At 43.7% G+C, this 15,021-nt stretch overlaps 1 protein-coding gene and 1 pseudogene across 5 annotated transcripts in view; both read left to right on the top strand.

Annotated features, from left to right (window-relative positions):
- LOC135056795 (alpha-2-macroglobulin-like) overlaps positions 1–15,021 on the top strand; it is a 325,812-nt gene that overhangs the window by 66,303 nt on the left and 244,488 nt on the right. For all 5 annotated transcript variants that reach the window (XM_063962392.1, XM_063962390.1, XM_063962389.1 and 2 more), the window contains exon 7: positions 14,286–14,370. In XM_063962392.1, coding sequence (XP_063818462.1) covers positions 14,286–14,370 — 85 coding nt within the window. The remainder of the gene's footprint in view (positions 1–14,285; positions 14,371–15,021) is intronic.
- LOC134897386 (5S ribosomal RNA) lies at positions 9,634–9,752 on the top strand (annotated as a pseudogene).

Below are 15,021 nucleotides of genomic sequence, written 5' to 3'. Positions count from 1 at the left end.
AGGTGCATACAATCTCATCCGGATCCGTGAGGGTGACGAGTGGAAGACCGCATTTAACACCCGTGACGGACATTATGAGTACCTCGTCATGCCCTTCGGATTGAGCAATGCTCCAGCTGTCTTCCAGCATTTCGTCAATGAGATCTTCAGAGACATTCTATACCGTCATGTCGTGGTCTATCTAGATGATATCCTCATTTTTGCCAACAATTTAGAGGAACATCGTTTTTGGGTAAAGGAGGTTCTGTCCCGTCTCCGTGTCAATCATCTCTATTGCAAATTAGAGAAATGCGTCTTTGAAGTCAAGTCCATTCCGTTTCTAGGGTACATTGTGTCCGGTTCCGGACTAGAGATGGATCCTGAGAAACTACAAGCAATTCAGAATTGGCCGGTACCCTTAACCCTCAAAGGGGTCCAGAGGTTCTTAGGGTTCGCCAATTATTACCGAAAGTTTATACGAGACTTTTCCACCATTGTGGCGCCTATTACTGCTTTCACCAAGAAGGGTGCTAACCCGTCCAAGTGGTCTGTAGAAGCCATGCAAGCTTTTCATCTTTTAAAACAGAGGTTCATCTCTGCGCCTGTCCTGAAACAGCCTGACATCGACTCTCCTTTCATCCTAGAGGTGGATGCCTCCTCCGTTGGAGTAGGAGCGGTGTTATCTCAGAGGGCTAAAGATGGCCATTTACATCCTTGCAGTTTCTTCTCACGGAAGTTCTCCCCAGCGGAGCGCAACTATGCCATTGGCGACCAGGAGTTGCTAGCCATCAAGCTCGCTCTAGAGGAGTGGAGATATCTGTTGGAGGGAGCTCCTCATTCAATCACCATCCTTACAGACCACAAGAACCTTCTATATTTGAAAGGCGCACAATGTCTCAACCCTCGTCAGGCCAGATGGGCACTTTTCTTTTCCAGGTTCGATTTTAAACTCCAGTTCTGTCCGGGCTCTCAGAATCGCAAGGCCGATGCCCTTTCCCGCTCATGGGAGCAAGAAAATGAGTCAGAGTCTTCAGACAAGCATCCTATTATAAGTCCGTTGGCATTCTCCACGGTAGGGATGGACTCTACGCCCCCATCAGGGAAAAGTTTTGTGAAGCCGATGCTAAGGAAGAAGCTCATGCATTGGGCCCATGCTTCCCGTTTTGCCGGACATACAGGTATCCAAAAAACCCTGGAGTTTATCTCTAGGTCCTATTGGTGGCCAACTCTGAAAAAGGACGTCTTGGAGTTTATTGCATCTTGCCCAAAGTGTGCCCAACATAAAGTATCCCGCCAGTCGCCTGCGGGGCAACTGGTTCCACTATCCGTTCCCCGTCGACCATGGACCCACTTGTCGATGGATTTCATTACAGACTTACCCATGTGCAACAAGTTCAATACCATCTGGGTGGTAGTTGACCGGTTCACCAAGATGGCACACTTCATTCCTCTCACCGGTCTTCCGTCAGCTTCCAAGTTGGCTCAAGTATTCATACAAGAGATCTTCCGACTCCACGGTCTTCCTGAAGAAATTATCTCTGATCGAGGAGTTCAATTCACAGCCAAATTCTGGCGAAGTTTATGTCAAGTCCTCCAAGTCAAGCTAAAGTTTTCCACGGCTTACCATCCTCAGACCAATGGTCAAACCGAGAGGGTGAATCAGGACTTGGAGGCCTTCCTCCGCATCTATGTGTCCTCCTCTCAAGATGACTGGGTTCAATTACTTCCCTGGGCCGAGTTCTGTCATAACAACCAGTATCATTCTTCATCTGCTTCAACACCATTCTTCACTAACTTTGGATTCCACCCTAAAGTCCCTGAGTTCCAACCGCTTCCAGCAACTTCTGTTCCCGCAGTGGATATCACCTTGCATCAGTTTGCCAATATCTGGAAGAGCGTACGATCAGCTCTGCTCAAGGCATCGTTCAGGTACAAGAAGTTTGCGGATAAGAAGCGTCGAGCAGTTCCTGCTCTCAAGGTGGGTGATCGGGTATGGTTATCCACGAAGAATTTGAGGTTAAGAGTTCCCAGTATGAAGTTTGCACCTCGCTATATCGGTCCTTTCAAGATTGAACAAGTCATCAATCCTGTTGCTTACAGACTCCAGTTGCCTCCCTTCTTAAAAATACCCAGGACATTCCATGTTTCCCTGTTGAAACCGCTGATCTTGAATCGGTTTCATTCCTCACTTCCTCCAACTCCGAAAGTCCAAACTCAACGAGGCGTTGAGTATGAAGTGGCCAAGATCCTGGACTCACGTCACCGTTACGGTCAACTACAATATCTTATTGACTGGAAGGGTTATGGTCCTGAGGAACGTTCATGGACCAATGCTTCTGATGTCCATGCTCCTGCCTTGGTCCGGAGATTCCATTCCAAGTTTCCTCAAAAGCCAAAGAAGTGTCCTGGGGCCACTCCTAAAGGGGGGGGGTGCTGTCACGATCCGGGTATCTGGACGCCATTTCTTACCCATCAGATGCCTCCTAAGGCTGGCTCAGCGCTCCAGGACCGGATCCCATCTGTTATCCTGATGTGTACATTCCTGTATCCTCTCCTGTCACTCTGGGACGCTGTCACAGTAAACGCCATATTACACCTGGCATGGCGTCTCCCGCGGCCTCCGCCGCCGTCCCTGAACTTCTGCATGCAGAGTGTCTGAGTGGCGATTACGTCAGCCGCGGCCTCCGCTGTGTCCGCGTGGTTGGATGTGCATCTGTCAGCCTGGCGCCTCCTGTCTCCGGTGGCCGGCACCGCCATTACTGTTTTCCTTACCACATGGATTACAAACCAAACTTCCCTCCAAGTGTCTGCATGGGCGCAGCCATCTTGGATTCTGTCAGCTGATCATTTCCACCAATCTGTTCTCAGTATTGATAATCTGCATAATTGCCTAGCCAATCCCTTCCTTGCTGCAGGTATAAATACACTGTGCCTGAGCAAGGAAGGCGTCAGTGCTTTGGTTGTCAAACCTAGTTCCTGTTTGTCTCTCTCCTGTGATTGTCTTCCAGGTTCCAGCTCCTGTCTCAAGACTTCCACCATAGAGACCCGCACCAGCATTCCACCTGCGGTGTAGCCTGACTCTCCAATCCATTGTGGATTCATCTGTTTCCAGCTACAACATTACCTGCTTCCAGCTCAGCTTCCAGCAGAGTACAGCTTCCCTTAAAGGGCCGGTGTCCTTTCTACACTTTACCACTCTCCACCGGTATTATTATTTCTCCGTTCTCAAGTTCTACATTTCAGTTCATATTTCATCGCTCCCAAGTTCATTTATTATTTAACTGGTTCCAGCCAGTATCCACTCCGTGCTAACAACAGTCTGGTTCCAGCCAGTATCCACAGCAGCTGTTTTATCTTCAGCAACCCAGCTTTTCCTGGAACACCAGCTGGCACAATCCTGGGTTATCTCCATTGCTACAGTCGGGCCTGGTAAGGACTTTCCATCTAGAAGATCATAAGAACTATCTCACACTACCAGTGCCCTGTGGCTCCAGCCATCCTGTAGTACCCAGGAACTGTATTTATTCTTTGCTGACTTTTACGTTTTCTTTTACTGCTGCTGTGTTGCGGAGTTGTCATAATAAACATCATTGACTTTTATCCAAGTTGTCGTGGTCACGCCTTCGGGCAGTTATTATTTATGTTACTTACATGTCCAGGGGTCTGATACAACCTCCCAGGTTCCGGTACATCTCAGCCCCTACAACTGAGGCTGCCTCCCGTCAGCTCAGGCCCTCAGTTGTGACACGCCCAGAGCCAGAAGGAACATGTGTCAACAAAGGAAGAAAAAAGGAAGGCTCTTGTGTGGGCGCACTCTTAATTAGTTAAAATAAAGTTCAAATAGTTTTAATTATACATGGTAGTTAATAAAATATAACTTTTAATGGATATACATTAAAAAGAGTATCTCATGATTACCCATTAGACAAAATAGGATCCAACAACTAAATGTGATTTAAAATGCATATTAAATTGAAAAGTTTTTTTTCCCTTCTCCAGATTACAAAAGAATTTACAGAGAAGAGTCCGATTGTCGTGGGATGTGACTTCCTTGGAAAACTATATAACACCTAAAATTGTCCCAAGGGGTTTAAGACCAAAAATATTCCCGTCTTTCCCACTCGCCACGGATAACTTGAAGGTTGAGTGGGAAACAGCCCTTCTTAAATGCTCCAATGAATTATTACACATATTAGTTCAACATGATACTCTGATAATTGATCAAGTAGAGAAAGAAATTGTGGACCTAGGAAAAAGCTTGGAAACCTGGGAAAAAGACTCGGCTTTCCAAACAGCTTTTGAGAAGTTCAAGAAAGAAATTGACAGTTATGAACACAATATAGTTGATCGCAAAAGAGGCAAATTCACACGGGACAAAAGAGACTTTGCTCGAGGAGACATTTTTAAATGGAACCCTAGACCTGCCACCAATAGAAGTAGGAAACCTCGGGAAGATCCCACTCTGTCTGAATTCGAGTCCTCCAACAGCGGTGATTCCGCTGGTGAAAACTTCGACGCACCCAATTACCATCGGGAAGAGAGCGAAGATTTTTCCCCACGTTTTTTAGACCGGGACCAGAGAGGGAGAGGCCGCATCAAGGTACGAGGAAGACAAGGCGAGGGGGAAAGAAGAGAAAAACCAAGAAATTCAGACTGGGATATACCCAGAACTCCCAGATATCCAGCACGCCAGAGGAAGACATTACGATAGATCAAGACCAGACATCTCAGTTACAGATTATCAATTTATCGGACAGGATCCTGTCACCTGACCACATGGCGGTGCTCATGAAAGGACTTTCCTTTTCACCCTCAAGGTCTTTCAATAGATTCTCTTGGGAGAAAGATTTGCGTCTTTTTGGGAGAAAACTTCTCCTCAAAAAATTATTTTCCAAACAAACACAAAGACAATTAGAAACCACAGTGGAATGTAATTTCACCACGGAAGATCTCAACGCCCTTCAGATATTGGAAGAATTGCAAATGGAATCCAGTGATAATGTAACTTCTACATCCAGACCCAAATGTAGACCGAAATCCTCCTTCTTTCCCCCGGACAATAATAGTCCGGAGATTAGAGCTTTCCTCAACCTTGTTTCAAAGGAATTTGATCACATTCATGCCCAAACACAAAAAGGCATCCATCGATTCCCTCAAAACTTGAGATTTAATTAAAGACAGGCACTAAGAGAATTACAAAGCTGGAGTGACATTATCATTAAACCTTCAGACAAGGGGGGCAACATTGTTATCTGGCCACAAGAGATGTACACTACTGAAGCTCATCGCCAACTACATAACATTTCTTGTTACAAGAAACTTTCCAAAAACCCAACTCCTGATTTCCTTCAGCAGTACAATCGTATGGTACAAGAAGCAGCTACACTTGGCACCATCATCCAACAAGAATTCAAATACCTAACAGTGGTGAATCCTAGAACACCTACATTTTACCTCCTGCCTAAAATACATAAGAACGTATCCCGACCTATCATGTCAGGTAATGGGGGCCTATGGAACAACCGAGTAGATTTCTAGACTTACATCTTCGTGACTTTGTATTATCCTTACCCTCTTACCTACAGGATACTTCCGACCTCCTACGCAAAATCCACGACATTCACTTTGAAAGTGATTTTCTAATGGCCAGATTAGACGTAGAGGCTTTGTACACCAGTATCAATCACCAACATGTCCTCAAAGCAGTCAAATACTTCTTGGACCAGGGAGGGGAGAGTGAGTTTTCAACTTTTCTTCTGAATCTGCTCAATTTTGTTCTTGCAAATAATTATTTTGTCTTTCAGGATCAGTTTTTTCTGCAAGTCAGGGGGACAGCTATGGGAGCAGCTTGCGCGCCCACATACGCAAATCTGTTTCTAGGATGGTGGGAGCATTTCTTTGTCTTTAATACCACCTATGAAAAGTATACCACACGTTATCTTGTGGCTCAGATATATCGACGATATATTCATTATTTGGAACGGGAACAAAGAACTTCTTTTGGACTTTATCAGGATTCTGAATACCAATGATCTTAACATCTTGCTCACACATACCATCAGTTCAGAAAAAGTGCCCTTTCTTGATCTCAACATCTATAAATCAGACACAGGATACTTGGCAACCGAACTGTATCGCAAGGATACAGCGACGAATAGTATTCTTTTCCAGACTAGTTCACACTTCCCACCAACCATTGAAAACATCCCAAAAGGAGAATATTTAAGGTTGAGAAGAAATTGCTCTGAAGACCACATTTTCAACAAAAAAAGCTGGGAATTGACCAATCGTCTTCAAGCGAGGGGGTACAGCAAATGCTCATTGAAACGAGCCCACGCAGCAACTAGAATGGTCCCAAGGGACAAACTGATTTTTGGAAAGAAAAAGGCTACTTCCAAACAGGAGGACAGTATCAGATTTATTGGCACCTTCTGCCCAGAATGGAAAATGTTGAAGGACGCTATATCCAAACACTTACCAATATTACAACTTGATCCTGATCTACTTCCTTTCGTTAATACGCCTGTTCAGATGAGTTGGCGCAGATCGAAAAATATCAAAGATCAACTGGTCCGTAGTCATCTTTTGACCTCACCTCCAAAGAAACCCACGACAACCGGCTCTTTTCCATGTGGCCACTGTAAGTCAGGCCCACAGATGGTACAAAAACAGATGGTTACCGACAGATATGGACAAACGATTAAAATACAACACTTTTTCAACTGCAACACACAGGCAGTTATCTAATGCATAACCTGTAGCTGCGAGTTAAAATACATTGGCATGACCACTCGGAAATTGAAAGAAAGGGTCCTGGAACATATGAGCAATATCCGGAATGCCCAGCAAGACCTTTGAAACAACTTACCTCGGTTGCCAGACACTTTCACCTTGCCCATAAAGGATCAACAAAAGAACTAAAAGTGTTTGGTCTTGATCGCATTCATCTGGGGGTACGAGGTGGCGATATCACCAAAGAATTATTGAAAAGGGAGAGTGAGTGGATCTTCCGACTGGGTAGCCTTAAACCATCCGGACTCAATGAAAACATCAACTATGGCGCCTTTTTATGAGGTTGTCTCATTTGCCTAATTAATGCATTGCAATTTTACCTGAATTCTTTCTCCCCTTGCTCCCCATCCCCCATCATCTTTACATGTTTCCACCATTCTTTTTCTTTTCCTACCTCCTAGTCCCTCACCCTTTCTCTCCCCATTGCCATCTCCTCCCGTTTTCATTCTCTCCTCCCCCCCCCCTTTCTCTCCCCCCTTTCCCTTCCCCACTCCACAACCTCCCTTTTCCCACCAAACCCCCCCTCTTCCTCCCTTCCCCATATCCTTTTCATGCCCCTTTTCTCCCTCACCCCATCCATGTGTCATACACTGCTACTGTCACCTGCATTAGCATTTGTTCCTTCATGGGACCGGCAATTAATTTATTACTCTCACCCATAATGCACACCATTCCCCACCTCTCCCCCTTCTTCCCTTTGACACTATCACTCACCTAATATTCCCAGCCCATCTCCCAACACGAGTCCAGGGTGACACCCATACGGCTCACGTGCATGTATGTGTACATGGACTCAGTGCAACTACACACTGCTGCATGCCATTACATTTGACCGCATGCACATTCTTCACTTTTTCACCACGTTTACTTGCTAGCACATCACACATTTACCTCATTCTCAATCCACTCAATTCATGTCCATTTTTTTCACTATTTATTTTCCAATCCACATTCATCACTCGCATCCATTTCCCATTTCCTCTTTCTTTTTCTTTCCTTTTCCTTTCTCTTTTTTTATTTTATTTTTCAGTGTATCACAAGCTATTCCATCTCCACACCTAACCATCACCCCCACCTATTGCCATTTTTCCCCTCTTTCTCACATCTCTATAACCACGTCGATTCACCCACCTTTCCATTTTTAACACATGCCCTTAACCCAAACCTTTAAAATATTCACGTCCATCTGTATTATCATTCCCTACTACTGTCTCTTCCATGGTTTTTCATGTCTCTTTCACGTTTTTTCATGTGTTTTGTTTATGTGTGTTTTTTTCATGTTTTTTTCATGCTTGTTTTTTTCATGATTATTTTATGTTTTTTATGTCCAATATTACCTATTTTACATAGGCTCCAATGTCTCATTCCTTAGCCCTTTATTTAGTTCCCCATTGCAGCTTATATCCTCTTCCTTCTGTTTAAACTGGGAAAATCTGCCCTTTACCAATATGGCCCCTTCCATATTTTGCATACCACTTTCCCATTCCCCATACTTCAGCCCAGCCCCCTAATAAGCCGTTGAGAACAGCGGCCGGGTCTTTATCACCTTTATGTATTTCATTTGCACTTATTTCGTGTACTATGTGGCACAGACTCGATTATTCTAAATTGCATTGAGCTCAGCTCTCTGGTATCCCGCACCATGGGCAAATCGCCCCTCTCCAATATGGCCACTCCACCTCCAGCGTCACATTACCCATCAGTCCCGTCTAAGCACACTTCCTTATCCATACAGTGGCCCAGATCAGCGGCCCAATCACTGAGGAAACAGCCGCTGACACATGCGGCTATGACCTATTGGAGGCATGGTTACGCACACGCCCTCCCCGCCCCCACCTGTGACGTGACGGCGCTGATTGGCAAGCGCCGCACTGTTAGGTATTTTTATACTGCCCCTAGTCCCTACCCGCACCTCCAGGAAGTGAACAAGCCCTGCGGGGTGAAACGCGTTTTCCTAGCCAGCGGGTCCACCGGCACCAACCACGCCACCTGAGGGCATTCCTGCTGTTGTTTCTACACAGGTTATTTACACAGGCAGAGCCTGTGTTGGTAATGTTGAGCACTACTTACTTTTGATTAGCATATGCACCAGCGTCCTGATTCTACTGGTGTATTCCTTCTCATTTGACCAATGTGATATTACATGTTCAATTCATTGGTACATGTATGCTAATTATTGTTCCTCCTGTGACAACAGCATTCCCTTGTATGCACATGACTATTTACTAACCACGCTACCTGAGGGCATTCCTGCTGCACTTTTTACACAGGTCATTTACACAGGCAGAGCCTGTGTTGGCAATATTGAGCATTACTCACCTGTGATTAGCATTTGCACCAGTATCTTGATTCTACTGGTGGATTCCTTCTCATTGACCAATGTGATAAGACATGTTCAATTTATTGGTATATATATGCTATTTATTGTTCCTCTTGTGTCAGCAGCATTACCTTGTATGCACATAATTACTTAGGGGATATTTCCACCAGCTTTTCTGGCTATTATTATTATTTTTAATTAATCTGGGAATACGGCATAATCCCTTATTGCTGAGTTATTTTGAGTCATTTCATTTATTTTGTTCATATTTAATATGTAATATTTCTTGCATCTATTCTTGACGTCAGCAAATATTTGTTAGCAGGGCACTTCGCATTCAATCATTTATGCCTTCTATTTCTATTCCTGACTCTTTTCCTTCCGTGGACTCTCATCTATGATCCTGGAAGCGTAGTACCACCTATGTGGGACCTACTGCATCCAGCCTAATGTAGAAAGCAGATCCACACCTTTCTGTGACCCATTGTCACATTCTCTCTGTTATACAGGTGCACTCTCATTGGCGTCTAACCCACCTATTTGTCTACTACCATACCACACTGCCAGTGCCCGATCTCGTCCGATCTTGGAAGCTATACAGTGTTGGGCTGTGTCAGTACCTGAGGGGGAGACTCACAGGGAATACACAGTGTAGTAGACTCTTTATCCTTGCGATGTGCGTTATCTGACACCAACAGCAGTATCACCACTTGATTTCATTCTCTTTTCTATTATCTCTACCCTTTGTATGCATACTCTGTTTATACAATGATTTAAGACCCTCTGAGCTCTTATTTATAAACAAACCACACAGTGCATTTGGTTGGTGACTGGTGGGAAGTGGGTAATGTCTCACTATCCATTGCCGGACCTGTCCAGCTCTTTCATATTTGATAATTGACCATAATCTGGTCTCAACAATACAGATTTTCTGTACTGGTCGGGCTGAAACGGATGTAGAACAGCAAAGTGTCTACATCCTTTCTTATCACATCTTGTGAGACAGGACCAGAACATTCCTTCATTTTTTAAATACAATTTCTTTCAAAAAAACTTTTCAATTTAATATGCATTTTAAATCACATTTAGTTGTTGGATCCTATTTTGTCTAATGGGTAATCATGAGATACTCTTTTTAATGTATATCCATTAAAAGTTATATTTTATTAACTACCATGTATAATTAAAACTATTTGAACTTTATTTCAACTAATTAAGAGTGCGCCCACACAAGAGCCTTCCTTTTTTATTCCTTTGTTGACACAAAGCTACTGCCAGCGCTGAACAGAGGACCCTTAGCAATTTGAATAATAATTACATCAGATGACAATAGTGATGGAGGATCATTACTGCAGAAATCCTAAAACCATTAAACCTGAACCGACAACCCTGGCTTACTGTATATTCAATATCCTGTTCATGTCTGCCAACATACTGTAAATCTATTGATCACAAATCTGTAGTAACCGGATTGTAATGGATAGCATAGAGCGGCTCAAAACTTCATTTGGTTGAGAGGTGATATTTGAGTGCCATCAATAGCCTTAATAGATATTTTATCATGGAGACAGTAATAGAGCCATGAGGGCAGTCAAGGTGCGAGATATATATATATATATATATATATATATATATATATATAGGAAAAAAATCTCAAGGGGCACCTAGTCTTAGTAATTTAGACCTTTTTAGGGGTATTTATAGTGGTAATAGAATTGGCAGTTCTCTACTTTAAAACGTAATCATTGAGTACAATCAAATTTCCATTAAAAAATATATAACAATTTATTAAAAAGTGTTTAGACATTCATAACAATACAGTTGGGATGGAACTTTCCCTCTCTCAATCTGCCTTATGGTTCTCTAGAACATTATGTTTCCTGTAAAGATGTCATCCAACGCATTTCGTCATCAATGACTTCATCAGGGGTCTCTCTAAATTGGCTATGTGGGTCTTATGTAGATCTTCCAGTGGTCTAAAATCCCTCAACAAGGGGTTAATCTATCAGCCCGTTCAATTTAGGGATGCAACCTTATTCCTCTATAGAAATTATATAGAGGAATTACAATTAGTGCTGCTCATTCACATAATGCTCACAGTAGTGCCATTAATATATACTGTATATTGCCCATAGCAGTAGTGCCACTTATACACACAATGCCCTCAGTAGTAATGCTGCTTTTACACATAATACCTACAGTAGTAGCACCCCTTATACATAATGCTCGCAGTATGCCATTTATATTCATAGTGCCCATAGTAGTAGTGCCCCTTATACACATAATGCCCCCTAGTAGTAGTGCTGCTTATACATAATGCCCATGGTAATAGTGCCACTTATACACAGAATGCCCATAGTAGTAGTGCCGCTTATACACATAATGCCCCCAGTAGTAGTGCTGCTTATACATAATGCCCACAGTAGTAGCGCCGCTTATACACCTAATGCTGATAGTGGTAGTGCCTCTTATATATAATGCCCCCAATATGCCATTTATACACACAGTGCACCAGTAATATCAGCCTTATACAGAATGCCCACAGAAGTGCAGCTTGTATGCTATGACCCCAGTAGTAGCATTTTTATACATAATGCCCCACAGTAGTAGCGTCCTTACACATAATGCCCAGAGAAGTGTTGCAGTGCCGCTTATACATAATGCCCACAGTAGTAGCATCCTTATACATAATGCCCACAGAAGTGCAGCTTATACATAATGCCACCCAGTTGTAGCATCCTTATACATAATGTCCACACTGGTAGCGTCTTTATACATAATTCCCACAGACATGCTGCTTATACATAATGCAACTCCGTAGTAGCATCCTTATACATAATACCCCCAGTAGTAGCATCCTTATACATAGTGCCCCCCAGTAGTAGCACCCTAATACATAGTGCCCCCCAGTAGTAGCACCCTAATACATAATGCCCCCCAGTAGTAGCATCCTTATACAGTACATAATGCCCCCCAGTAGTAGCACCCTAATACATAATGCCCCCCAGTAGTAGCACCCTAATACATAATGCCCCCCAGTAGTAGCATCCTTATACAGTACATAATGCCACCTAGTGGTAGCGTCCTTATACATAATTCCCACAGACATGCTGCTTATACATAATGCCCCCAGTAGTATCATCCTAATACATAATGCCCCCCAGTAGTAGCACCCTAATACATAATGCACCCCAGTAGTAGTGTCCTAATACATAATTCCCCCCAGTAATAGCATCCTTATACATAATGCCCCAAGTAGTACACCCTTATACATAATGCCCCCCAGTAGTAGCATCCATATACATAATGCTCTCCAGTAGTAGCATCCTTATACATAATGCCCCCCAGTAGTAGCATCCATATACATAATGCCCCCCAGTAGTAGCATCCTTATACATAATGCCCACCAGTAGTAGCATCCTTATACATAATGCCCCCCAGTAGTAGCATCCTTATACATAATGCCCCCCAGTAGTAACATCCTTATACATAATGCCCCCCAGTAGTAGCATCCATATACATAATGCCCCCAAGTAGTAGCATCCTTATACATAATGCCCCCCAGTAGTAGCATCCTTATACATAATGCCCCCCAGTAGTAGCATCCTTATACATAATGCCCCCCAGTAGTAACATCCTTATACATAATGCCCCCCAGTAGTAACATCCTTATACATAATGCCCCTCAGTAGTAACATCCTTATACATAATGCCCCCAGTAGTAGCATCCTTATACATAATGCCCCCCAGTAGTAGCATCCTTATACATAATGCCCCCCAGTAGTAGCATCCTTATACATAATGCTCTCCAGTAGTAGCATCCTTATACATAATGCCCCCCAGTAGTAGCATCCTTATACATAATGCTCTCCAGTAGTAGCATCCTTATACATAATGCCCCCCAGTAGTAGCATCCTTATACATAATGCCCCCCAGTAGTAGCATCCTTATACATAATGCTCTCCAGTAGTAGCATCCTTATATATAATGCCCCCCAGTAGTAGCATCCTTGTACATAATGCTCTCCAGTAGTAGCATCCTTATACATAATGCCCCCCAGTAGTAACATCCTTACACATAATGCCCCCAGTAGTAGCATCCTTATACATAATGCTCCCCAGAAGAAGCATCCTTATACGTAATGCCCCCCCAGTAGTAGTGTTTGTAATGCGTGCACACACACACACACACACACACACACACACACACACCCACCCTACATGGACACAACACACACACACACACACACACACACACACACACATATTTCTCTCTCACCCTCCATTTACCTAAGTTTGGCTGGCTGCCACTGTTTTGTCTTCCTCTGTACACTTACAGCATCCTAATCCTGTGTAGCTCTGCCCCCTCCATCCCGTGTAACCCGCCCCTCGCTCCGGTGTAGCTCCGCCTTCTCCTCAGGACCTGCACTCAGCTGCTGTCACAGGGGAGGTGGGAGTAGGCTTTTCATGCTGCCGGAGCCACTGCCTAACAATGACAGGTGCAGCAGCTGCAGGGGAGACAGGCGCAGCAGCAGAGATGCAGAGCAGGGAGAGCACCTCTCCAGCTTGGCCCATCTCTGCTTTGCATCCCTTCGCTGAGCAGGTAGCGCCGGGCATCACTGCACGCTGCTGTATGCTGTGTTGACTCTGTATTATTATTATTATTATTATTATTATTATCTCACAAGGTACTGTGCTGAATAGCCAGTGTGTATAGGAGGCACAGTAGCTGCGTTATGTATGCTGCTGTATTTAACTGCGCTGTGTCCAGACTTACAGGGAGCTGTGCTCTAGTCACAGTGTAAAGGGATGTGCTGCTGTATGCTGCGCTATACTCTGCTGTAAATTGTATGGTTTGGTGCACTGTGTTCACGTGCATCTATAAGCCCTGTGATTCCATGTAGTGATCTGCGAACTGCAAGTTAAAAAAACAGAAAAATAAAAATATAGTAAAGTTTTATTGTTTGTACTCACTACAATGGCACTTATGGTGGTCACATATTACCAAACGTACAAGATTTGACCCCAGGAAATGAAAGAACTTGTGTCGAACATTGTCATGTCAACCTATTGACAGTTGTCCTAAAATACTGTAGATCTGTTCAGATTTGTCATGAACCTCACCCCCTTCTGAAAACTGATTTAATGCTTTTTTTTTTACAAGATACTAACATTTTCACATGATTGTGTTCCAGTGTTGCCTAAAATTAGTGTGAACACAGATGTTCCAAGTTCTATAGCCATACTGGACAAGCATATGCCATACAAAGTAACTGCCAAGTAAGTGATCTAGAGTGGAAATGTGGGTGCTCAAAGATTTCCAGTTTATTATAAAGTTGGATTTGGCTAAGATCTCTAAATCGTATTCTCTTCTGGGAGACCCTTGACTCTGAAGTGGTGCAGGAGTAAAACAAGCTCTAGCCCATAGGTTCTCAAACTGGGTCCTCAGGACACCAAACAATGCATGTTTTCCAGGTCCCTTCATACAATCACAAGTGAAATAATTTGCTCCACCTGTGGATCTTTTAAAATGTGTCAGTGAGTAATGAGTACACCTGTGCACCTGCTAAAAAACCTGAACAGTTTGGGGTCCCGAGGACCAAATTTGAGAACTACTGCTCTAGCCAATTGGCTGATTCTTTCCTGCATCTTTCCCTCCATGGGCTATCGGGGCCACCAATGTGTGGCATTAGGGATAACCACTGGGATTTCAAAAACAGATAAGCAGTTATGGGGACACGGTAAATGTGGTCAGAGCGCACACATATAAATCATTAGTTTATTGAGGAAGAAGCTATTTCAGAAGGAATTCGGTCTGCAGAGGGAGATAGGAGACCAGGAGATGCTCAGATGACACCAGGGTCTCCACGGCACCAGGGTGAGCATGGGTTACTGTGTTAGAAACCTAACTGCCAGGTGTGGATTGGGTAC

This window comes from Pseudophryne corroboree, chromosome 3 (assembly GCF_028390025.1).
Source record: "Pseudophryne corroboree isolate aPseCor3 chromosome 3, aPseCor3.hap2, whole genome shotgun sequence".
Taxonomy (NCBI): Eukaryota; Metazoa; Chordata; class Amphibia; order Anura; family Myobatrachidae; genus Pseudophryne; species Pseudophryne corroboree.
Note: the sequence above shows the minus strand (reverse complement) of the source record. Positions and strands in the feature narration are given on the sequence as shown.